The sequence below is a fragment of the Lathyrus oleraceus genome, chromosome 1 (genome assembly GCF_024323335.1).
Source record: "Lathyrus oleraceus cultivar Zhongwan6 chromosome 1, CAAS_Psat_ZW6_1.0, whole genome shotgun sequence".
Lineage (NCBI taxonomy): Eukaryota > Viridiplantae > Streptophyta > Magnoliopsida > Fabales > Fabaceae > Lathyrus > Lathyrus oleraceus.
Window position 1 is genome coordinate 410140151 of NC_066579.1, and position 27935 is coordinate 410168085.

The 27935-nt window shown below is 35.5% G+C and overlaps 1 protein-coding gene across 1 annotated transcript; it reads right to left on the minus strand.

Moving 5' to 3' along the window:
• Window positions 1–2770: 2770 nt before the first annotated feature.
• Window positions 2771–5834, minus strand: LOC127076521 (microtubule-associated protein 70-5). The gene is made up of 10 exons (XM_051018196.1): window positions 5490–5834; window positions 5302–5387; window positions 5088–5153; window positions 4815–4985; window positions 4574–4744; window positions 4319–4474; window positions 4018–4236; window positions 3390–3935; window positions 3107–3255; window positions 2771–3032 (listed from the first exon to the last, which is right to left on the minus strand). Exons 1-10 carry the CDS (start codon window positions 5575–5577, stop codon window positions 3014–3016), a joined length of 1671 nt encoding a protein of 556 aa, XP_050874153.1. The 5' UTR covers window positions 5578–5834; the 3' UTR covers window positions 2771–3013.
• Window positions 5835–27935: the final 22101 nt, after the last annotated feature.

The window sequence follows — 27935 nt, forward strand, 5'->3', positions numbered from 1 at the left end:
ATTCTTACGTAGTTTAGGAACATACAAAACATTAAACAAAGTAATAGTCTTTCCAGAACTGAATTCTAGCACCACGTTTCCTTTGCCTTCAACGGGAGCGAAGTGATCATCTCCCATGTAGAGGACAGAACCATCTTCCACTGGAACAAGAGTCTTGAACCAGAAACGATCCTTGCAAACATGTGTTGTAGCGCCAGAATCAATCCTCCACGCGATAGCATCATCCTGCACATAGAATGCTTCAGAATTTAGTGAAACCGAATGTTTAATCAAACTATTCAAATCACGAATTGATTTCTGACCTTGGTTTTCGGATTGGTCCTTAGACCCCTTTCCTGAACCACTTGCATTCGCGTTATCATGCTTTTTGCCGGAACGACAATCCTTCTTGAAGTGGTCTATTTTGCCACACTTCCAGCATTCTAGTTTCGGTTTCTTGTTAGCACCGAAATTGCCCTTATTGTTCTTGAAAGAACGCTTCTTTCCTTTGTTTTTGTTGTTACCGTTCTTACCACCCTCTTCGACCATATTAACCGAGGGTCCAGCAATTTCTTTGCCTTTTCCTTTGTCATCCTCCTGCGCTCTTAGAGATTCTTCTATGCGCAAGTGACTTCCAAGTTGGATCAAAGACAGTTCGTCTTTTCCATGCTTCAGATTGTGTTTGAAATCCTTCCACGAAGGAGGCAACTTGTCTATGATGCTTGAGACAGATATTGTTTCATCCATCTTCAATCCGTGTTGTGTGAATGTCCAAGGATTCGGAGGAGTTCATTGAATTGTTCCATGACAGACCTCGATTCAACCATTTTGTAATTGTTGAAATCGGTTACCAGGAACTTTTTACTGGATGAGTCCTCTGCCATGTACTTGGATTCGAGACAATCCCACAATTCCTTTCGCAGATTCTATGTTTTGATAAATATCAAATAAGGGATCAGACATACCGTTAAGAATGTGCCCTCTGCATATGTAGTCGTCGTTCTCCCATTTTGATCTGCGTCTCAGATTTTCAACTGTGTCTTCCTCCAAAAGTTCTGGAATCGGTGTAGACAGGACGTGCACCACCTTCAACGTTGTCAACATGAAATGCATCTTCTTCTGCCAACGCCTGAAGTCTTGTCCTTGAAACTTGTCCAATTTTCCGAAGTTTGTAGTCATCTCCTTGACGGTGCTTCCTCCAGCCATGATTATCAGAAACTACTTTGTTCGTTTGTTAGAGAATTGAGTATGATAATCCTGGATAACTTCGAAGAATCGTGTTCGTACACTTTCCGAACAAAGTATTTCGATCCTATTCTTGCCTGGGTTCACGAAATCTTTGTGGGGATAATTCTTGAAGAACAATTTGTTTCTGGCAAAGAAAAATGTTCAGGAATGTAGAGAGAAAGTTTGGTTTCATTATGTTTTTTTTTAAACTGAGGCCAAATGACTCCTTATATAGGAGATCAATAACAGAAACCGAAAAGACGCAACTGTTCAGAAACGGTTACGTCGGTTGGGAAAAGGTTCAACTGTTCAAAAGAAAATTTCGAACGGGGCGCTGCCCCGCACCCCGCCAGGGGTTTCGCCCCTTGGAACCCCGTTTCAATTATTCGCATTCAATTATACGTTGGCTCGACGAGCGTGCACTCCGCACTACCCCTAACTCGTTTCCAAGCTTTAACGCATAATTGCATCGGCCTATAATAAATCACATTACTACTAAAATACATTGATGATACTAAAATCACCAACAGTTTTATCGAATTTATAAGTTTAGAAAAGAAAAACAAATAAAAGAAAAATATGTCAGTATTGTTAAGGTTGACTTGTATGTTGAGCATAATGGTTGTCCTTATTTAGTCATTTTTGTTATGTGTGGTTGACTTAAAGTTTATAGCTTTATTTTATTTTTATAGTGATTGGTAAATTGAAGGAAGAAAGTGCTTCTGACTTTTGTTAAGAACAATATTTTACAAGTGATTAGAACCTTTAAGTCACTACTATGACCTCATTTGACTTTTTTTGAGGTTTTTCTGTTTATTTATTAAAGAAGTCAAAATGTGTGATCAGTTGATGGCTTGCACGTTTATATCCTCCATCAAGGGGTTGACCTAACCAAACCTCTCTATATAATTGTGAGAGTCTTTGTTCTTTTGATCATGCAAAATGGGAAACTGTGTGGCGAGTTACTCTCAATCAAAGAAGCAAACAAGATGTCCTCTTATAGAAGAAGGACGGGAACTAGAGGTTAATAATTCCTCGGCACCAGTTGAAAAGATGATCACCACCGCGGTTTGTAGGAAAGTTCACCATGGAGAGGTTTACCATCCTGCACCATTCCTGAGACAATCCGGTAAGCCTTTGGTGCCTTGTATGATAACTGATGATAGAAAGATGAAGACAAGGGTTGTGAAGATTGTGGTTACTACAGAACAGTTGAAATTGCTGTTAAGTGGATCAAAGAAGTTTCAGATCAAAACTAGAGTTACCCCGGTTAGGAAAAGTACTGTCTTGAGAAAGTGTCCAAAATGGCTTCCTTCTTTACCAACTATTCAAGAGGTGCAGAACTTTTGAATGAGCAAAATGGCTGCAATATAATGTGAAAATTGAAAGAAATTAAATGTACTACATGTGTGTCTGTGTCTGACACTGTCACGTGTTGGACACCGAACATTCTCTAGGAGTAGTGAATGCTGGCTGTTGTTCCTATTTTTGAACGAACAACAAACCTATGCAATTTGTAAAAAAAATTCGATGTATGATTATATGCTTCAAGTGCTCGTAATAATTCATAATAACAGTTATCATGTCATTTAGATTCAGAACTATTGTGACTTTAAAAGTAACAGTAGTTTTACAGAGGTAACATCCAATACTTTTGTATGTACAGAACTTGATCTCAGACTCATTACTCAGGTGAAGCTTTATTGGAACACACTTTTACACTAAATTATGTTTTGTATATACAAAGAAAATTTACAAGACGCGTTGATAAATAAATTGCCTCCGATTTTCTCCACATAAAGAATGTTCAATGTTCTTTCATCACCCTGCAGTAATTTTATAAGTTAACTATAGAAGTGAAATGTATCATTCATTCAAAAGAAAAGTCACAGAAAAGAACCTTTTAGAGAAGTTGGAGCTTCTGTTTTTCCTTTTATCATCCGATTTTATTGATGCAAGCTCCTTCTCCCTAGCAGCGGCTTCTCTTTTCATTTTCTTCCATTCCACTTCCATAGCCTTTGTTAGCGCGTCAACTTTCTTTGTGAGCATCTGAAAAGGCAGATATGAGCCAATGTTGTTAAATAGTGGCTATAACGTAGCAGAATTTGAACAAATTGCTGTTTTCTGCGATCCACGATTTGACATCATTGATATAAGGATAGAGGCATGGTTGATACAAGTACCTTTATTTCTTCTTCTTTAGTGTGAAGGTTACTGTCTTTCGTTTCGCAAGACTTCCTCAAATTGATGACCTCTTTTTGAAGCTTATCATATAAAAATCCAGAGACCACATCCTTGCTTCCCAAGTCATTACAACTATTACTTTTCGAGTCTTCATCAACATCAACACTGGTTTTAACACTGCTTGTGTTCACTTGCATCTCATTTTCTTTTTCACCACCATCAGAAAATTTGTTTCTCGATGCCCATATACCTTTTTTGAAGACATTTTCTGTAGAACCATATTTTAATTTTGCAACGATGGCAGGTTTTCGGTTCCCGGAAACACTGTCCATGTTTCCTTTTATGTTTGCCTTTTGGAACAAAGTGCTTCCAACAGTAGACCCTCTTGGTTGTGATGTAGACCTGTTTCTTAGTCCACCGTTGTTCGTTACGAAGCTTAAGACATTCGATCTGTCATCTGTCGGAGATTCTGAAAATGCATTGGAATTGATTGAGAATTTCTTTAAGCCTTCTTCCAGTGTTTTCAGCCTCAGCTTCAGTTTATCCTGAGAAAAAAGTACCGATAACATTAGTTACTGCTACAAAAAATGATTTCTTATACGCTTACACGGAAACAGAATAAACTACCTTCAATTGCGATTCTGCTTTTGCGGTTCTCTCTGATATAGTTAGTTTGTCTTTCAACCTTTGCATCTCTGCCTGCAGGATTCGTCTCTCTTCGAGCCATTGTCTAACAGGCATGACCTTATCATGTTCATCCCTCCATTCATTAGCCGCAACAGTTGCAATTCTGTTAGCCGAAACTTTTACCCTTGCTAGTTCCCTCTCCAATGTCCTCTTCTCATCCTGAAAATTTATGCCAAAATCATGTTACTGTAAAAATCTAGTCCAAAACGCGAGTAGTCATAACATATGCTTAGTTGCTTACTTGCAACGCAGAAATCTGTCGTTCATAATCACGAATGACATTCGCGTTGGCTCCATTAGATAAGATGAGCTCCTCGAGTTCGTGGATTGTTTGGCTAAGCTTTTCAACTTCCACAATCTTTTGCCGGTGGCTTTTCTCTAAGATTTTGTTCTCCTCCTGTGATCATGAAAGTTTCGTAAATTCGCTGAAACTATTCGCGGTTCGATACAGAAACAAAATGTGAAAAAATGGAAGCATGAAAAGATATATATATGCCTGGCAGATTTCAATCTGTCTCTTCAAGTCAAAGTTTTCATTCTGAACTTCTTCAACTATCAAAGCTCTCTCTAATGCACTTCTTAAAATCCTCTCTGCTTCAAGCAACGCCAACTCTTTCGACTTTGTGATTCGTTCCAAAGCTTTCTTATCTTCTTGCAGCGCCGCAATCTGTAGATAAAATCGATGTTATTATTATCATACTTAAACGTATTTATGCCTTAAAATGTATGATCAATACCTTGGTTCTATACATCTTAATCTCAGCCTCAAGAGGAGTAATGACACTTTCAAATGGAAAAAAATCATCCTCCTTTTGATCAGTGTGCAATCTCCTAAGAGCCGCTTCTGCAGCATATTGCGCGGCCAGCGCATCTTTCTTCTCATCTGTTAGTTTCTTGATTTCAAGATTCTGCACATGAAAATATTTTTGAAGAACATGCATTTTAGAATTTCGCCTTTTTAACAACTTTCTAACTTCCAAGATACACTAAACTAAACCAATTATATTTACCTTATGTTTAAGATGATTCTCACTAAGTCTTAGTCTCTCATCAAGCTTACCAACTTCATTTCTCAGCTGAAATTAGAGAAAGATAATTACAGATATTACTAATAACCGAGAAATTTATATATTTTGTAATCTACATACAGACTACTATGATCCTCTCCAGCTCGAGAGATTAGTCTCTGCAGTTGCGCGTAGACGATATTAAGAAAATAAATACCTCTTCTATGACCTTATCTTTCTGAACTTCTATTGCCCTTAAGGCCTTGATTTCATCTTGGAAAGTTGCTAGTTCATTAACCTTTTCTGCAATGGATTAAAATTTACTCATAATCATTTTTTAGACTTTTTTGCTAGTAACATTCTCTATTATTTTAAACCTTATGTTTTGAACACCTTGCTCTTTACCTGTTAGTTGGTTTTGCAAATGATCAATCTCATACACAACAGTTTCTGGTTGGACATGTGGAAGCTCTTCAATGGCAACCATTTTCATCTTTCTAGCAAATGTTCAAATGGATATAGTTGAGTTCAATAGCAAATGATGTATGATTATAGGTATATATAGTGTTTTTTTGTCTTTTGGTGTTTTGTTTTGGTGATGGTAAGTGCAGTGGTGAGTGGTGAGGGTAAGTAGAGAAATATCAACAAGAAATGATGGTTTTCATAAGCTATAAGGAAATGTGTATATATAATATATGTTAATAATGAAAGAAAGGTTTATGGAAGAAAATAAGAAAGTTCATTCATGTAAGTAATTGACCTTAAAGATAGGAATGACATTCACCAGCAGTGAAGCAAACTTAACATATATCAAAATGCATAAGAAGACAGCTAAGCCAGCTACTACATGTTAATTGTTAATTTGTTCATTCTTAGAATTTGACATGTAATAACTCAACTTTATAAAATCTTAGGATTATCTTTTTTTAAGAGGGTAACCGATGTGTTTTAATAGCGAAAACCTGATAGCAAGACAGTTCAACAGATCTTATACCTTCTTAAAATTTGATTCTCAACTAAGCCACCAAGTCAACTTTATATTTAGGGATTGTAAAACGGGTCTGACTCGGTTCTGCCGCATGTTTATTTTGTCAACTTTTTTATAAGATAGGTCAAGCTTTTAGACCGGCATCCTCTAATATATTCGCTCTGTCCCGCTCCATTCTCTTGCGGGCACGAACATTAATATGAATTTTTGTAATTTTTAAACTTTAAAGATGTCGTGTTCACATACCTCCACCACCTCACACTCATTTTTTTAAGGATGAATCAAAGTTTTAGGCCCATATCTTTGATTATAGTCGTTTTATTTTTTTACGGATTTTTGCAGAGTGGATTCAAATAGGCGGAAATACTCGTTTGGCCCGTATTCATATCCCTTGTTAATTAGCCATTATAGCCATTAGCACCTCCTAAACTTTAGCTTTGACACTAACTTTTACTTTCCTTCTATTTCTTTTCCTTAATGTTAATTTTACTTCATCTACTTTTACTCCTATCATAAAACTTAAGGCTTCTTTCATAATTGTGAAACAAAATGATACAACAACCAAATATTTTCTCACCAATATAGTGGTAACTTATGTCATAAGTTAACTCCATAATATCTTATGCATTAAGTTCACATATAAATCAAGGATTGATTTAAAATGCACTTATTTATGTTTAACTAGGCTTATTTTATAAAAAATTGATACCGTTGATTCAGAGTTGACTCACATAAAAAGATAATATAATATAAATTATTTTTATATTTTTTAATTTTAAAATATGTACGGTTATTGAGTTTTTTAATGGCAATACATCTAAATTATGTTATCAAGTATATCTAAATAAAAATGTAAATATCTCTCTGGAATACATACATTTATAAATAAAAGTGTCTCTATACCGAAACAAACATATATGATTATATTTAATTTATTTAATTTTAAATCATTAATATTATTAATTTGTATCCTTAATTTATTTAATTTTAAATCATTAATATTATTAATTTGTATCCGTTTCTTTGTCAATGCTAATTATAGCTATGCTTTAAAAAAATTAAACTCAGATATAATCTATAAAAAAAACTTGTATTTCGTTCTATCATTCCTTTTTTGAAAACATAATATTTGAAGTTGAGATTGATTAATCCAAAATAATCAATTCTACCATCTACATCTACAGAAGGTTCATTTAAAATTAGAGTAAAATTATGTAAAAATTTGTCCAATACAAAAATTGTTTTTACCTAATGGTATTTGAATTTAAACTTAAGAGAAACACATTCTCAAAATCAAAACTCAAATATTATCCTTAGGGTTCCATTTTCTATCTGTTTAGTTCAGTTAAGTTTTTTTTTTTAAAAAGAAGTTCAATTTCAACTTACAAGTTCATTACATTCATTACATGATAATAATAAAAGATATAGTGCATTAGTTGGTGAGAGTTTTTCCTTTCAATCTTAATTTTTCTGCTGACACATTTTGCTTCAATCTCAAATAAAATCTCTATTATTTGTATTCAAGAGTCTAAAATACAACTTAATTAAGAATTCATACTAATAAGACAAATCAGATAAAGTAAGCATAATCAGAAAATCCAATCCAACTATAGCTTTTAACTTATTGACTTGATGTGAAACACAAAACTTATCAAACTTAACTCTTAACTTGTCACATTCTATCATTATCAATACAAGGATTAACACTTAGGACTATTGAATTGCTTAAGCGTTAAAAACGTTATGAGATCATATTTTCTTTGTGAAAGTCATTTAGAAAAGACTACTCATGTGTTTCCAATTTGAAAGTGACCAACTAAAGTGGCTTAAAAGAATAAGTTAAAATTTTGATTAATATTTAGAATACTTGTTATCATCATCTTTGCTTTAAAGTATAATAAATCAATATAGTAAAAAAATAAATTAAAATATTGGGTTTTTTTTAATCTTGGTTTACTATTTTTTTTTATGGTTGTAACAAATGGAAGGCTTTACCAACAACCAATTATTTAGCCACATGAAAAGTCTGAAAATTAAAGAGCTTAAAAATTAGTCAAAAGTTTTATTGGTGAAATATATTTGAAATGGTTTGATAGTGATATGATGAAGGAGGGAAAATGCTAAGATATAGAGGCTTCTGCCAAGTGTTGTTCAAAGGGAAGGTTGGGATGGATGCCTATAAATATATTACAAAGTGATTAGTATAAATTAAACATATAATAAAGACATATATAGAGATTAATAAAGATAGAGTAAATGTATCAACAATTATTTTATCATGTGTTTGATAAGCACATGATCACTAATATGAGAATGTTATTTTATTCCTTAGGGGATTCTTAGTAGCCATATTCATCAAAGTAGAGAAATAAATTGTAGAACATGTAGCCAAATATTAGATTGAGTGCGGAGTCATGGAAAATGACAGATTTTTGAAAATGAATTACTTTTACTTAGTTAAAGATAGGTTCAAGTGTATCCCTACTTTCTGGAATTTTTACAAAAATAATCCATTTTTTAAGGAAATTCCCAAAACACTCCTGGTTTCAAAAAAAATTCCAAACTACCCCACTTTTAGGAGGAGTCGTCAATTAAATTAGAGACTCCTCTTAAAAATTGAATGGAGGCGTCAATCGGATTGACTAGGGCAGGTGCCCTTAGGGGTGTTTGCGGTGCGGTTTGGGCGGTTTTTGCGGTAAAAATCACCCGAACCGCAAGAGAAAAAAGCATGCGGTTTGGTTTGGTTCGGTTGGCTTTTAGAAATAAAACCAAACCAAACCAAACCAAATCAATGCGGTTTGGGTTGGTTCAGTTTTTTATAATATTTTTATTGAGCCATATATACTCCTATAAATAACGACATAACTTTGTGTTTAGTCATTCATACATTACTAAATAACATCAAAATTCATCATATTTAGACAAAAATATTTCATTCAATATACAAAAAATAAGATTAGACAAAAGTGGAATAAAAGACAAATATAAATAGTAGCATAAATTAATATCAAAGACATATGAGATGAGAGATTAGAGAAGATGAAAAAAAGAACATAAGAGATGCGAGATTGAGAAGAAAAGTGCAATAAAAACGTAATTGGAAGAGAAAATAGTAACATAATAGATAAAAAAGAAAGAACATAATAGATGACTTATTAGAGTAGAATAGGCGAGACCTACATGAAAAAGAAGATGAGAAGAATGTGTGATACTACTATGAGAGATTTAAGAATGTTGAAATTGAAATCCTAAGTGTGATTAAGAGAAAATCGTTTGTAATTGTAAGGTTAAGGCATACTAGGTTTGAGGTTTAGGTTGGATGTGAGATAAGTGAAGTTTGGGTTATAACATAATGCGGTTTGGTTTGGTTTAGTTCGGTTTGCAAAATACAAACCGCAAACCAAACCAAACCGTGCGGTTTTATTAAAAAATGACCCAAACAAATCCGAACCAAATGCGGTTTTTTGCGGTTTCGGTTTGGTTTGGTTTGCGGTTTTCTATTGGGTTGGTTTGGTTTTGAACACCCCTAGGTGCCCTAGCCAATCCAATTGACGCCCCTGTGTAGGGCTTAAGAGGAGGCGCCAATTCAATTGGAGACTCCTCCTAAAATACAATTTTTGTGTTATAAATAGATGCGTTGTGTGAGTAATTGTTCCATATCTCATACAATCATTTGGCAATCATGTTTAGTGTTCGTCGCCGATACGGTAAGGTGATTTATGCGAGAGACAAACCTCAGATGCTGATGCTGTTCTGGAACATCACTACGTTCGATCAACTGAAGAGGGAGCTGGTTCGTTGGTTAGATGGGAAAATACCAGAAGGGGGAAAAATTAGAAGTATTGAGAGACTTGACAGTATCTTTGGTTGGGTGCGAATGAAGACTGATAAGAATGCTAGGGAAATGATGTTCGGTTGAGACGACATCAATTTGATTGTTGTAATCAGTTAGGAATATTTCTGTTTTCAGATAGCTTATTTTGTACTGATGTTTGTTGTGAACCTCGTTGTAACAAAAACTTAATGATATATAATGATTGAAGGTTACAGAAATACAGTGTTAAAAAAAGCTTAAGACCTAGATGATGCTCCTCGATTGGGACAATTGTTCTTGTTGTGTCCTGGTTGACGATAAATACTACATAATCTTATCATTTTATCTGTAGAATCCATCTATGTTCTGATACGTGTGCTGTTTGGTCTTCCTTTTTTCTTTCTACGCATCTCGTCATTGTGCCAAACAATATCACCTTCATATAGAGGCCAGTAATCCTCCATTGGTAGTACCGAGAAGCTTTGATTATCTACATTCATGACGGTGTTGGCCTTGTACACATCAGATAAATAGCTGTAAGCATCTTGACGAGTATAAGCGCATGCTGCAATGACAAGGGAGCAAGGTATGCGGAAGGCCTGGAATTTTCCATAATCGCACCAACTTCTGTTTAGTCTAACAGCGTAGGCTAAATTTGGTCACCCCTCGTTATGGTCCATTGTTTCTTGGACGCTGAAATTTTGCCTATAACGGTCAAAGACTGTTACAGCGTGTGTGCTAGCTTTGATGCTCTCCTCTTTCATGACCTTCATGCAACACTCACTAAATACTTGCCCAGACATTAACACTGCATTCCATCTTTCACCTCTGGTTGCAAAAGTAGAAGCCGACCTATAATAGGTTGATCTTACCAAGGCGGTTATCGACAGATTTTGAATTCCTTTGAACACCCCGTTCATGCATTCCACAAGGTTTGTTGTCATATGGCCTCATTGACAACCTCTGTCAAATGCCCTTGTCCACTGCTCTACTGGTATGTTATTTAGCCATCTCCCTACGTCTTCATTAGAGAGTCTAATTTCATCACGATAATATTGAAATGACGGTTGAGTTAGAGCATACCCAACATTCACCACCTTCTTGTGAAGATTCTTATCTTTTATAGCTCGCATGAAGTTTTGTGCAATGTGTCTGATACAATAGACATGGGTAGAAGGAGGATCATGCCATCCGTTGTCATGGTTTTTGTAGGCACTATCAATGGCAGCATGTCTATCAGAAATCAAATAGAGATTGGCTTGTGGAGCCGCATGCGTTCTGAGATGTCGAAGAAAGAAACCCCATCCACCAGCTGTTTCACCTTCAACAAAAGCAAAGGCAATGGGAAAGACATTGTTGTTGTCGTCTTGTGCAACCGCCATGAGCAAAGTACCCTTGTATTTTCCGTATAACCAAGTGCCATCAATTTGAATAATAGGTTTGCAGAATGCAAAACCTTTGATGCACGGGTCAAATGCCCAAAAGAGACGGTGAAAGATTCTATTACCTGTAGCACAGGTTCCGTCTGGCATCATCGCTGGAAATGTCTCCATAATTGCCACAGTTCTTGGGACATATGTTTTTAGTGCCCATAAAAACCATGGCAATTCCTTGTATGAATCCTCCCAGTTGCCGAAAACTTGTTCAACAGCCTTTGTCCTCGCAATCCAGGCTTTCTTGTAAGATGGAGTATAATTATATGTTGTTCTGACATGGGATATAATTATACTCACCTTCACTAATGGGTATTTATTAACCAACGGCAGAATGTCGTGACATATCAACGTTGCGCTTAGTTTACAGTGATCTTGTTCAACGTTAGTTGCAATGCAACTGTGAGGTGGGTCTATTAAAGCGATCTTCCAAGAGTCGTTTTTCTTCTTGTAAGACGCAGCCAAACAAAACTTACAAAGCATGTTACGACATTCGATAACATACCTTCTAGAATCAGTGTGTTTCACTGTAAAATCAACAAATGTAGATAGAATAGGTGTTACATTATGCTCGAATAATAAAAACTAGGTGTTACATTATGCTGTTAATTGGCTCGTTTTTATTTCCAGAAGGTAGTGGTTCTAGCATGCATATTATGTATTTACCTTTAATTAGACATGTAGATAGAATAGGAAGTTACAGTTGGGGATCTGCCTATCTAGCCTATATCTATAGCTCCTTGTGCAAAAACTCACACAAAGACACATCTACATTTTCTGGATGTGCTATTTTGCTATAAGCATGGGATTGGTCAAGACTACCGTCCCTAGCACCCGTCAACAATAACCCTTTCACATTTCCGTACGCACAAAAGTAAGTTATTTAAATTGCTATATCTTTACTTACTTCTTTAAAGATTATTACCTCTAACTAATATTTTTTGACTTTTTTCGTGTAGATGGTCTGCACGTGGTATGAGTTACAACAGATGTCCAAGACATTGTATTACTCAGTATCGCAACCTGTTGAATCACCTTCGACCGACAGACGTAAGGAAAATAACTTAATTATTTCGTTATATTTTGTTAACTTCTTCTACCTTGACTATAATCCAATCTTCTTTTACATTTCAGTTTATTTGGCGTCCATACCTTAATTTGGATCATGACCATCAAGTCAACACTGAAGACGCGGCCGTATGGACTGCATGCACACCGATAATACGGTTCACAACTGTGGAGATGCACAACAGTGATCGTGTGAAGCTGCAGTTCAGTATGCCCCAAAATATCCCAGATCCCCCAGCTAGCCTAGGAGAATGGCATCTGCGCAAAGTTAACGACCAATGGAACTTCAATCCATGGCAAAGCTTCGCAAGATCGGAGTGTCGCAAATGGAAGCACCGTCATGACCATGTGTTAACTGACGCAGTCATGCCAACTGAAGAAAAACCAAGTCGTACTTATATGGCTTGGTACATATCGGTTGGTTTTCAGTTCATCGCTGAGGATATGTACTTGTACGATCCACGCTAGATGACTTACACACCTGACACCTCAACATCAAACCCCTAACAATAGTGTCAGACCGGATACATACAACCCCTTGTCTGTCAAACGTTCCGTTCAACCAACACACAAACATACAACCAAAACATTCCATACACACAACCCCAATACCAAGAGCATACCCCATACCACCACCAACAAATTGACCATCAACCTGAGACTCAACATCGCTTCGCATCCACCCCATCACCCTACCAAGGTCGCCTAAGCCAGAACACCCAACGATCATTCAACACCAACCGCCCATCCTCCTACCATAGCCAATAAGCCCAAACCTCACAAAACCAAAACATCCAACAACCATATCTCTACCAAACACCCCAACAACCTTTCCAACCTTTCCTCGACGCATCTTTCACACCCATGTCTCCCTTCAACCGTCCCGGTCGCCCATCAATGAGTCAACCACATCCCAACTTCTATGGCATGGGTCATGAGCTCAGCTACGACGGTACACCATCGATGCATACTGAAGACTATGTCGACTTGTCTGACTACCTCAACAGACCTTCTCCTATAGTTGGTAGTGACGCTTCTAGCCCCTCAGATGCTCAAACACCGGTACCGAATCATCAATTGTGGGTTAGGGCCACGGGTTACGGTAGCTAGAGGATGTGAGACTGGAGGTCGGTTAGGTGATCCCGATCATCACCATTAGGTTTCTTTGTGTAAACGGCAAATTTTATTAATATCAATTGATCCTATATCAAATTTATCTATCACGTATACCATTTACCAAAAAATATTGCATTTTACACTGAGTCTCCAATTGAATTGGCGCCTCCTCTTAAGCCCTACACAGGGGCGCCAATTGGATTAGCTAGGGCACCTGCCCTAGCCAATCCAATTGGCGCCTCCATTCAATTTTTAAGAGGAGGCTCCAATTCAATTGGCGACTCCTCCTAAAAGTGGGGTAGTTTGGGATTTTTTTTTAAACCAGGGGTATTTTGGGATTTTCCTTGAAAAAGTGGGTTATTTTTGTAAAAATTTCCTACTTTATCTCTATCTCCAGGTTAAACTTCGTAAGGAGGAAGATTGCATCATCTCAAAGAAATAGTCATGTTAATTTTGGTTGTTATGCTTTGAATATTTATAGTTATTTATTTTGGTTTCCAGTGTTCTTTGTTCCCACATATTAGATTTATTTGGTGTGTTTGAACTCTGAATAATTCTTTTTAATTGTTTTGAATTATTCTACCATCTTTTTACAATAAGTGACACCCATCGTGGAGCAAAAGAATATTGTTTACATGTGAATACCATGAGTTAATGGGAGATTGAGAAATTTTCTAGAGGCAATAATTTTGAATTGTGGAAAGTGAATATGTCATAAGTCTTAACTAAAGAGGAGTGTATTGAATAATTGAAGTGTGAGACATCGATGCATGCACGCCTTATACAAGCAGAGAAGACCGAGATGACAGATAGGGCCAGGAGTGCAATTATCTTGTGCCTCAGGAATAAAGTTCTAAGGGAAGTCGTTTGGGAGAAGACTTCAAATTCAATTTGGGAAAATATTGAATTATTGTATATGACCAAGTCTTTGACTCATAGGTTGTGTCTGAAACAACAACTCTACTTATTATGAATGGTAGAGAATAAATCCATAGTTAAGCAAATGACATAATATCACGAGATTATTGACGATCTTGTGAATATTTAAGTGAAGACTGAAGATGAGCTTGTTGAGCTCATTACCCAGATCCTTTGATCACTTTAAAGATGTCATTCTTCATGGTAAGAAATCTGATATTACTTTGGATGAAGTCTAGATGGCTGTGAGATTTAAAGAATTTTTAAAGGTGAACGATTTTATTATTGATGAAAGTGGTGAAGGCTTGAGTATCTCAAGATGTGTAAGTGAGCGAAGAGGGATGTCTAAATCAAATAGGTTTTATAAGTCAAAGATAAAATGCTTTACTTGTCATAAACCATGTCACTTAATGAGGGATTGTCCCGAGAGGAGGCGCAATGATGATTCTATTCAAATTGCAGTTGCATCAGATGATGATAGTTACGATAGTGTTAGTGCATTAGTGGTGCCGAGTGTAAAGACTGCAAAAGGTTGGGTCATGGACTCAGTTTGCTCTTATAATATGTGTTCAAGAAAAGAATACTTTGAGACTTTGAAGCTAGATCAAGGTGAAGTATTTTTTCTTGGTGACAATAAGACTTGATAGGTTTATTGTATAGGTACTGTCCGACTTAAAATATTCGATGATTGCGAGTCTCTTCTTCATAATGTGATGTATGTTCCAAAACTTAGACGAAATTTGTTATCCATAAGCATGTTTGATGATCTAGGATATTGCAATAGAGTTGAACATGGGTTGTTGAAGAACTTACATGGTGAAATGATCATAGCTAAAGGGTCTAAAATATGTGGCTTATATTTTAATAGATTCCAATGCTATTGTTTATTCATCATCTTCTAGTGAATATTTTCATGACAATAACAAGCTTACCTGGTCGACAAATGTTGTTTTAGAGCACTTTAATGAGTTTTGGTGATGACAAAGGATACACATGTATTTGAACGATTAGTTTTCATTGAGTTTATCGAGTAAGGTTGGTTCCAAAGAAGCTTACCTGGTTGGAAAATATTCATTTACAGGAATAAACTTCCAAATACTTATGGTCGTTTATAATAGGAAATATGAAATCTAATCTTATTCGAAGGTTGTCATAACTTGCTTATTGATCAAACCAAGCCTAATTACCTTAATGATAAAGTGGATTATGTCTTCAATGGCTATCCAAGAGGAAGGAAGATTTATGAGTTGCTGAGAGTGAAACTTGGAGAATCAAAGTTCATCAATCACATATGTATTACTTATAGTGAGTCCCATCAGGGGAAAGAAGTAAATATTGAGGGATGAAGTTTTTAGAATGTATGGTAAAGAATATTAGTTTGAGGCGGATGTTCCTACTATAGATACTAGTAGTAGTTAGGGAATGATTATACAGGCATATGATTAATATTTGACTCACAATTAGGTAAGGATAGAGATTTTACTATCTCAAAGGAACAATTACGTTGGACTTGGATGTTATGCTTTAAATGTGGCTGAAGGGTTGCAAAAATTAGAAACAACGACCTTTAGGGAGGCATTTGAAAGCAAGTGGAGTCAAAGTTAGTTGAAGAAACATTTTGTGGGCTTGTTAGACTCTCAAAGCAAAAAAAAGGTCGGAAGCAAGTGGATGCAAGTGGCAAGATCAAAGTTCAAGTGTGGCTTGAACTTGATCAAGGTTGTTGAATAGTGATTCAACATGGTAAAGAGTAGCAATGTGATTGATGGATAAATTGGCATCACCATGATTTCAAGCCAAGGTGGATATTATTGAAGTACGACTTAAAACTTTTGAGTGATGAAGAAAAAAAACATGTTTCGAGATTGTTAAAAATCTGAAAGCCGAAAAGTAGTATGGTCTGGATGGTTATCGAGTATGAGGTTTGGTCGGTTTGGTTCATGGATCTGTTTCTTAATGTTAGAATATTTTAGATTAATTTATAAATAATCTAAATTAATATAAAGATATTATAATATATTTATAATATTTAAAATTAATTTTGCCTTCTGAATGGAACAATTCGGACTTGGGAGGAGTTGGAGGATAAATTCCTTGAAAGATTTTTTACTACTACTCAGTTTACTGAGTGCCGAGCAAAAATTGTTAAGTTTGAGCAACAGGAAATTGAGTCACTTTATGACGCTTAGGAGAGACTAAAACTTTCGTTGCACAGATGCCTGAATCACAACATGAATAATATGAAGTAGGTGCAAAACTTCATCAAAGGTCTCAGGAGTCAAACTCTCATGTTACTGGATGCTCCTGTGATAGGTATTATCCGCCAAATGACCAAAACACAAGTAAAATACCTCATTAAGAAGATGAGTATGAATGAATATCGTTTGAAAACTGAAAGGTGGGTAAAGCTTGAAACTGTGGGCAGGCCTAAAGGTATGTTACCTCTTGATACCCATACTGCTCTTTTAGTTCAAATTGAATTGTTGAATAAAAAGCTAGCTGAAGGAAGCTTAGGTAGAGCTAATGTGAGCCAGGTAGAAGCACTTAGGTGTGATTTATATGGAGGAGAAAATGTGAATGGAAGGTGTTCACTGGAAGGAACAAGTGAGGAAGTCCAGTTTACTAATTTTCAAAAGAACAACCTGTATTCCAGCACATACAATCCGGGTTGGAAAGATCAACCAAATTTCCGTTGGAATAATAATCAGAATTCAAATTCCAACCAAGGGATACAACAAAGCCAACAAGCTCCATTTAAAAGGAAGCCATCATAGTTAGAAGAGACTTTGTAGAATTTCATTAAATTTACTCTAAGTATCTTTTATCAGGTAACTAGGAACCATGAAATTTTGAGCAGAAACCATGACGCGTCAATCAAGAATTTGGAGACTCATATTGGTCAATTATCCCGATAAATAGTTGCTTTGGCAAGATCAACTGGAGGATTCACCGGTAACACCGTTGATAATCCTAAGAATGAAACATGTAAGATTGTGGATACAGATTTTGGGGTAGTTACTAAAAAGGATAAAGCTGAAAGAGTTCAAGAGGATGAGATCGAGAAAAAGGATAGTGGAATTGAAAAGGAGGAGAATATAAATCAAGGTGACAAAGAGGAAAGAGGAGTCACAATCGATCAACTAATAGACAAAAACTCTCCTTGGAAGAGAACAAAGGAGAAAATCCTTAATGAACCGAACTCACATTTACCAGATTACATAAAACCACCATATCCCATCATTAAGAAGAAACAGGCTGAAATGTTTGAAAAATTAAAAAAATGTTGAGACAACTTCAAGTAAGTATATATTTTAATGAAATTTTAGAGTTAATTCCCAAGTTTGCTAAGTTTATGCAAGTATTGCTGAGAGGTGGAAAGCAGAAAATGGCTCAAGAACAGGTCAACATGACAGAGAAACAAGAGGCGGTAAAACCGTCGAAAGTTCTACCACAGATGAAGGATCCAGAGGAGTTCAACATCAAATATGCTATTGGTGGGTTAAAAATCCCACATGCTTTATGTGACTTAGGATCGAGCATTAATGTCATGCCACTGAGCAAATTTAAGGAATTAGAGATCGGAGAGATCTTACCGAGCAACATGACACTCACTTTGGCCGATTCATCTGTGACTTGTCTGCTTGGTATTGTACAAGATATGCTAGTTCATGTTTATGGTTTGAACTTCCATTCATGCTTTGTGGTAATTGACATGAAAAATGATTCAGAAGGATCACTGATTCTCAGGCGCCCGTTCCTGGCAACCGGGAAGGTGAAAATAGATGTGGAGACAGGTGAATTGACTTGAAGTATAACAAGGAGAAAGTGGTCTTTAATGCATATCAATGGACACCATATATGGAAGATATATATATATATATATATATATATATATATATATATATATATATATATATATATATATATATATATATATATATATATATATATATATATATATGTTATAAATTGGAAGAGAGAGGTAGTGAAGTTCACAAAAGAATGAAAAAAGGAGTTTCGCTGGCGTGAGGGTATCCCTTGCGTCTGTTGTGTTTTGAGCATTGAGCGTCAAGCTATTGACGGAAAAGAAGCGTTGGATGGAAGGAGACCCATCAATTTTAATTAGTTTTTGTTTTGTAGAATTTACTTTCTTTTTATTCAAAACCATCCACAAGAGAAACTAGCTACTCAAGAATAACCTTTCCATGAAGATCGATGTTGTCTTTAATGAACAAGTTTGTAGCCGTTTTGTTTATTTCAAATTGCAAGTTTAACACTTAAGCATTGAAAATATTATCCAAAAGAAACTTGATCATCACAATAGAAACTAGTAACTTGAATGTGAAGTATGAGAAAAGAATCAACAGATTTGTACTCAACCCACAAATACCTCATCTAGTAAGGTTTGAGCTAAATATTTCCACTGTTCATTTTTCTTTCTTTATGAGTGTATCCATGCATTATTCTCTTATTTGGTTTGATCTATTTCCGATTAAGTTATTTGGTTTGACCGACATACATTGAGGAAATTTTTTGTTTATAACTTTGAGCCTTTGTAAACCACTTTATAGTAATAGGTATATCCGTTGCTAACCACTTTGACCCTAAGTCTTTCTTTCGGGGGCGGAGCCTAAAATTCTTAGCCATATTACTTGAAAGATCTTTTTTTCCATCCTCTCTTTGGAGTTAAGTAGAAGTATAGTTCCTAATGAATATGAAAAATGTTAATTTTGGGGTTGCTCTTGGAAGTGAATAAAGTAATAAGTTTGGGGTTGGGGTACTAGAGAATATGATCCAAATTTTCAAAAATTGCTCTTAAAAGAAGTGAAAAAAAGACATTTCTTAAAAAAATGAATGAGAAAAGAATGATATTATAAAAAGGATAAAACTCTCTAGTACAATAAAAAAGGAACAAAGATGTATGATGATAGAAGGAGAATTAGGAGCTTAACTCCAAAAGTTTAAACATACTTTCCTCAAAATATCCTAGACTAACATAAGCCAAGTTACAACTTGAAAAGTCCTCTAATGTGTGTGTTGTAATTTCTATGATGAACTCTATTAGAACATGGTCAAGTTAAGTTTAATTAGTTTTGCATGTTGATTGAGAAATCACCTTATCCATTGAGTGAGTTATAGTGAGTTGAGAGACAGGTTGAGTACTTGTCAATGTTGATGACGTTTTTCTGAATTCGTTGGATAGAAGTTGGGAGCTAGGACATTGGTAAGGTAAAAGAAATATTTAATTTGGGGATGTTCGATTGTTATTGTGTGACTTGTTGTCTGTTGAAATATGCAGTTGCAGGCAAGTTACTTGAGGACAAGCAACGATTCAAGTTTGGGGTTGTGATGACAGTTTGTCATTGCATATATTTAGTCGAAGAATCGAAGCAAAACAAGTGAAAGTCGAGAAAATATGAAGAATAATGACCAAATAATGAGGTAAAATAGCTAAGTGTGCAAATTGTGGATTTAGTGAAAATATGAATGAAAAGGGAGCAAAAGCGTACATCCACTGGAATAATCATGTGCACCATCACGCACGCAATAAGGCATTTAAAGTTACATTGTACGCAATGTAAGACGCGCGCGATGGTCACTTTTCTGGGTTTTTTCTGACACATTCTGGTCCATTCTAACGCCTTTAGAGGGGGATTTTCTACAATTTCACAAGGATTACAAAATTTGGGAGATTGAAGCACGATTTTAAGGGCACAATGGGAGATTTTTAGAGCATTTGAAGTCATTGGAGGAAATCACTTCAAATGACTTCTCATGTTATTTTTATCTATCAATTATGATATTGTTAATTGCATTATGAGTAGCTAAAGTCCTCTAGGTTATGTTATGTTATGATGAACCTATTTCTACATTGTTGGATTCTATGTTGATTTGACCATTGTATGAATCTATCGACCTATAATCTTATTCAATTGCTTCTTGTTCGTAATGATTTTTATGTGAGATACACTTTTAATCTGATTTTTGGCACATAGGGAATACTGACCATTAGTCTATGTGTTGGACCTAGGGCAATTGTTATACTTACGCTGGCTGAATAGGGATAGGAGACCCCGAGTAGTGACATAGAGAATTAATGCTCTATACATCGTCTAACCCTACTTATGTTGGCGGACTAGGGATAGAAAGCTCTGAGTAGTGGTTAGTGAGTTATTTCGTGAGGGATCATCTATAACTGTTTTGTTAATTTACTATGGGGTTATAGTGATTAGGTCATTCATACAGGGCCTCAAACATCAACAATAGAGGAATATGGGATTCTAGAACACAACCTGATCACTTTCGTGACATTGCTTACTCGTTTATTTACTTTTCGCATTAAAACTCAAAAATCCACTTTTTTACTAGTTTTTATAAATTGCGCATATTTGGTCTTGCTTGGAGGTAGTCCATGTGGATTCGATTTTTTTATTACTTGGAAATTATCGGTACACTTGCGAGAAGTCATCAAGTTTTTGGCGTCGTTGTCGGGGACCGTTGAGTTTTCAACAAGGCGGCGTTTGTGAAATCGTTTTTTATTTTTAGTCTTTTAAATTTTTATTTTTATTTCTTGTTTATCATAGTGCTACTGAGGTCTTTTATGTTTGTGTATGCGCAGTTTAGGATCACCATTAATCCATTGGATCAAGAAATTGAAAGAACCGCACGTGCTCTCAGAAATGTTGTTAGAGAATCAACTCTGGATGGAGGAATACCAGAAGAAGAGCAACTATCAAGTTCTTTCGACTTTGAAGAAGAAGTCATCGTAGTTGCATAACCTCTCACTATGGGGGACTACAGTAAATGAACTGATGAAGGACAGGTTTTTAAGGGGTTTGTACCGGCAGACCCTGCTAACTTTGATATTAAAAAATTTGTACTTTCAGATCTAAGAGAAAATACATTCGACGGGAACGCGATTAGAGAGTCATGGGCGCATCTTGCACGCTTCTATGAAATAACTTTAATGTGAAAACCAACTTATGTCACTGAAGGCCAAGTTAAATTGAGGTTGTTTGGCAAGACCGTCCCAATCAATTTGGAGGTCCGGTTCTATTTTAAAATTATACATTTAATAGACAAAAACACAACAAATAAAAAAAAAATTCGTTTAATTATAAATAAAATTAAATATATAAAGACAAAGATAATAAAAAGTATTATGTAGAAATTTAATTTATCGAAGTTTAGTTATTCGCGTTTTTCTTCTCTTACTATCTTCGATTTATAGAAAGAGTTCATACCATTTAATAAAAGGAAAAAATTCTTTGAAAATTTTCACAGTATTAATAATGAAGTATTTTATCTAATAAACAATCAACAATATAAAATTATAAATTTTAAAAATCTCACAACTACTATTTCAAATTTATTAATGTAGCGATCCTCAGTATACAAAAATATAAATATTTTCAAACTTACATCTTAAATTTTTTTATAAATCTATAAAATATATTAATAAAGAAAAAAACTTATTAAGTTAATTACAGTATTAAATTTTAAATAAATTTAAATATAATTTATTTAGATTGTAGGTTGCTCGATAGGATATACTTCAATATATTAATTAAAAGAAAATTGATTAAGTTAATTGCAACATTAAATTAAGTTTAAAAACAATGTGGTGACGTTTTTTTATAGAAGTAAAAATATACACAAAATGTAAGAACAATGAATCAAACCCGAGTTGTATTACTACCAAAACAATACAATTACCACTCGGCTATACTACAACAATATATTAAAAACGGAATTAGTGATATATATTAGTTAGTGTTATATTTGTATTGATCACATCTAACAAATTTGAGGCCCTGTGCGGTAGCATTCTTCGCACCCCCACAGGGTCGGCCCTGTTGTTTGGGTTCTCACTGATTGTAAGGGCGAAAGATTGATTGCTTTGCCTTTCGAATGGAACAATCCAGTCTTGGAAGGAATTGGAGGATAAATTCCTTAAAATAGTTTTTACTACTACTCAGTTTACCGAGCGTCGAGCTAAAATTGTTAATTTTGAGTAACATGAAATTAAGTCTTTTTATGAAACTTGGGAGAGATTCAAACTTTTGTTGCACAGATGTCCGAATAACAACATGAATAATATGCAGTCATCAAAGGTCCCAAGAGTCAAAATCACATGTTACTGGATACTTCAGTGAGAGGTACTATCCACCAAATGGCTGAACCATAAGTAAAAGACCTCATTGAGAAGATGTGTATGAATGAAGGTGTAACAACAAATAAAGCGTTCATGAACAAATGGGCTAAAGAGGCGATTAATAAGGAAAGAAACAACTTTAGTGCTAGAGACTTTCTTATAAAAATACAAGGACTTGTCTACCTCATAGAGAGAAAAACACATATGCACCACTTGCAACGTCCCATTAAGCGTTTTAGAACGAGACAACCACTTACACCATATGACCGCTACTTCCAAGTCCTAACAAGCAGCAAGTCAATTGATCTTACCAAAGTGATTATATGCCTATTATTTATAAGAATCTGAATTGCAACAAGGAAGACATGTCTCAAACTCGGTTACAAAGGGCTCAAATGGCTCAAAAGAAGGTGTATCAGAATTATGAGAGTAGGAATAAACTCATGACTATCACTATTAAATAAAAAAGTGACAATAATACAACCTATAATAATGCAGCTGAAAAGTCCAGGATATAGTCACCAAAATGGTAAGTTCAAAGCTAGTAGAATATGAATATGACAAAGAAGTTTTTGATAACTTTGAAACAAGATTCGATGATGAAATGAAGATAAAAAATCTTGATTAATGGAGTTGCAACAATGAACACGATGTCATAATTAATGTTGAATTTTTTTTTGTCAAAACAGAGAAAGATTTATCTCCTCACCAACATGATTATTAATGACTTTAATGGGAAAACATCAAAGTTGAAAGATGTTATTGCATTAAATGTAAGCATTGTGTGAGCATTAAATGTAAGCATTGTATAAGAAATGATTTTTATAGCTAACTGTCAACAATGGTGGAAATCGTGTAACAGAATAACAGAAAAACTGTTAAGGGATGAAGAAAAAGCATTGTAAAGAAACTTTTCTTGTGTATCATTGATAAAAAAGGAAAAGATTGCAAGATAAGAGTTTATATACAAACACTAAGAGGCCCAATAAGAAGTAGCCAACTGTACAATATATTATAAGAGTTTATATACAAACACTAAGAGGCCCAATAAGAAGTAGCCAACTGTACAATATATTATAAGAGTTTATATACAAACACTAAGAGGCCCAATAAGAAGTAGCCAACTGTACAATATATTATCCTATAGTAAAAAGAATAAAAGAATAATATAAGCTATTCTAATATGCCCCCTCAAGTTGGACTATGCAAGCTGTAGAGTCCTAACTTGTGCATAAATGATGAAAAAGCTGGATAGTGCAGCGGTTTGGTGAAAACATCTGCCAATTGAGCTGCAGAGGAAATAGGAAGCAAGTGAATAAGTCTTGAGTTAATCTTTTCTCTTACAACATGACAGTCCAACTCAATATGTTTGCTTCTTTCATGGAAAGCAGGATTATGAGCTAGATAGATAGCATATTTGCTATCACAATAAACGACTGCTGGTTGAGAAAAACTAATGTTGAAGTCATTGAACAAGTAATGTAACCATTGAATCTCACAAGTAAGAGAAGCTAAAGCTCTGTACTCGGCCTCAGTAGAGGATCTGGATACTGTGTTTTGTTTCTTGGACTTCCAGCAAAGAAGAGAAGAGCCAAGAATCACACAAAAACCAGTAACAGATTTCCTTATGGTGGGACACCTGGCCCAGTCAGAATCAGCAAAAGCACACAATTTAAGAGTGCTGGAAGCTGAGAATAGGATGCCTTTAGACGGATAAGACTTAAGGAATTTCAACACCTTAGTAGCAGCCTGATAATGAGAATCATGAGGTTTAGAAACGTATTGACTCAGATGTTGCACAATAAATGAGATATCTGGCCTAGTGTTGGTCAAGTAGATCAATCTTCCAATGAGTCTTCTATACAGGGTGGGATCAGCTAGAGGAGCACCATCAGTAGGAGAAAGCTTGAGGTTCAGATCAAAAGGAACAGAGGATGGTTTGGCTGCAAGAAAACCTGTGTCCTCCAACAATTCAAGAGTGTATTTCCTCTGATTCATGAAAATGCCCTGAGGGGATCTAGCAATTTCGAATCCCAAAAAGAACCTGAGCTTACCAAGGTCTTTTATTCGAAATTTCTGATCTAAAACCTGCTTAACTTGTGCAATCTCAGACAAAGAACTTCCAGCAATGACTATGTCATCAACATAGACTAAGATAGCAATAAAACAATTATGGTGAGACTTCACATACAAAGAGTGATCAATTTGAGATTGAGCATATCCTAAGGAAATCAGAAAAGATGAGAGTTTTGAGTACCATTGTCTGCTTGCCTACTTGAGACCATATAAGGATTTTTGCAACCTGCACACCTTAGAAGAAGAATCAATAGAAATTCCAGAAGGCATTGTCATATATACCTCTTCATGGAGGTCACCATGGAGAAATGCATTGTTGACATCCAGTTGCTCAAGATGCCAACCTTTGATGGAAGCAATAGACAATAGAACTCTAATTGTGGTAATCTTTGCCACAGGTGAGAATGTATCAAAATAATCAACTCCCTCCATTTGTGTATAGCCTTTAGCTACCAGCCTAGCCTTATATCTTTCAATGGAGCCATCTGATTTATATTTGACCTTATAAACCCATCTACAACCAATGGGAACTTTACCAGGTGGGAGGTCAACCACTCTCCATGTATGGTTTTCTTGAAGAGCCTGCAGTTCAGCATCCATAGCCTTTCTCCAACAATCAAGTTTAATAGCTTGATTGAAGGTTTTTGGTTCAACAATAGAAGAAATAGAGAAACAGAAATGTTTATATGAGGGTGAGAATTTATCATAACTAAGAACAGAAGATAAGGGATAGAGGACTTTGGAAGAATGTTCAGAGGAAGTTACATAACAATGATAGTCTTTTAGATGTGAAGGAGGATGAGAAGTTCTAGAGGAATGTCTAGTAGGTAAAGGCTGAATGTCTGTTGATATGAGATTATCCTGTGTATTCGAAATTTCTGATCTAAAACCTGCTTAACTTGTGCAATCTCAGACAAAGAACTTCCAGCAATGACTATGTCATCAACATACACTAAGATAGCAGTAAAACAATTATGGTGAGACTTCACATACAAAGAGTGATCAGCTTGAGATTGAGCATATCCTAAGGAAATTAGAAAAGGTGAGAGTTTAGAGTACCATTGTCTGCTTGCCTGCTTGAGACCATATAAGGATTTTTGCAACCTGCACACCTTAGAAGAAGAATCAATAGAAATTCCAGGAGGCATTGTCATATATACCTCTTCATGGAGGTCACCATGGAGAAATGCATTGTTGACATCCAGTTGCTCAAGATGCCAACCTTTGATGGCAGCAATAGACAATAGAACTCTAACTGTGGTAATCTTTGCCACAGGTGAGAATGTATCAAAATAATCAACTCCCTCCATTTGTGTATAGCCTTTAGCTACCAGCCTAGCCTTGTATCTTTCAATGGATCCATATGATTTATATTTGACCTTATAAACCCATCTACAACCAATGGGAACTTTACTAGGTGGGAGGTCAACCACTCTCCATGTATGGTTTTCTTGAAGAGCCTGCAGTTCAGCATCCATAGCCTTTCTCCAACAATCAAGTTTAATAGCTTGATTGAAGGTTTTTGGTTCAACAATAGAAGAAACAGAGAAACATAAATGTTTATATGAGGGTGAGCATTTATCATAACTAAGAACAGAAGATAAGGGATAGAGGACTTTGGAAGAATGTTCAGAGGAAGTTACATAGCAATGATAGTCTTTTAGATGTGGAGGAGGATGAGAAGTTCTAGAGGAATGTCTAGTAGGTAAAGGCTAAATGTCTGTTGATATGAGATTATCCTGTGTATTCGTGACAGGTATGGGTGTAAGGATGTTATTTTGAGTATTTAAAAGAGGGTCACTAGAAGTAGATGCAGTAGGTTCACTAGAAGTAGATGCAGTAGGGTTGTGATTGGTCAAATCAATGGGTACAGGGGAGACAAAGCTAGGAGAAGTAGGGCTAGCAGGATCTGTACTTGTAGAAGATGAAAAATCAGAAGATAAAGTCATGTCTGTACTATGTTGCTGACCAAAAGATGTCTGAGATGTGGGAAGGAGGATATCATCCAGATTTTGGGCAGTGTGTGGAGATATAGCAGGGGGAGAAATGTGACTTTTAAAAGGAAAAGTGGTTTCATAGAAAACAACATTTCTTGAGATAAAGATGTCATGGTTTTCAAGGTCATAAAGAATGAATCCTTTGGTTCCTTCTATATATCCTATGAAAATAACTTTTCTAGCCATAGGTTGAAATTTTGTTCTATGTGCCTGGAGGGAAGTAGCATAGGACAAGCACCCAAAGACTTTGAGATGCAACATGACAGGAGGTTGCTTGAACAAAAGTTCATAAGGGCTTTTATATTTCAGAAGAGGACTAGGGAGTCTATTGATGATATGCACAGCATGCTGAATACAAAAGTTCCACAGATTTAAAGGTACATTAGAGTGAAAAAAAAATTGATATAGCAACATTGAGAATGTGTTGGTGTTTTCTCTCAACCACCCCATTCTGCTGGGGTGTCTCAACACATGTTCTTTGATGAGTAATACCTTTGGACAACAGAAAACTAGTCATGGCAATGAATTCTGTACCATTGTCTGTTCTCAAGCATTTAAGGATGGTATGAAACTGATTTTCAATGTAAGCTATGAAATTGATGAGACTTTGTTTGGTTTGATCTTTAGTTTTTAAGAAAATTACCCAAGTATGTCTACTGTAATCATCCACAAGAGTTAGAAAATATATATGTCCTAAAGTGGAGATGGTAGAAAAGGGACCCCATAAATCAGTATCTAAAATATTGAAAGGAACAATAGATTGAGATATACTATTAGAAAAGGCAACTTTCTTTGTTTAGCAAAGTGACAAGAGTCACAAGGTACATTGTCATTATTACATGTAATAAAGGGAAATTTTTTAGAAATAGCTTGTAAACCTAGCTTAGAAATGTGGCCAAGTCTAGAATGCCACAGGTTACATGTATTTTGAGAAACAAAATTACATGAATTATTGACAGAAGAATTGCTAACAGAAGAAATGTTGGGCAAGGATTCAAGAACATAGAGCCCCCTGTGCAAGCTAGCTATACCAATCATTGCCTTGGAATGATTATGCACAATATGGCAAGTATTAGCACTGATCTGAACAGAACAATGATTACAATCTACAAGTTTTTCTATGGAAATAAGGTTTACATTAAAGCTAGGAACATAGAGGACATTGTGAAGGGTGAGAGAGGGTGAAATGGCAACTGTGCCAGAAATGGAAGCTGTGACCTGTGATCCATCAGGGAGAGTAACATGTATGGGAATTATGCTCTTATGTGTAATAAACGATGACAGATCAA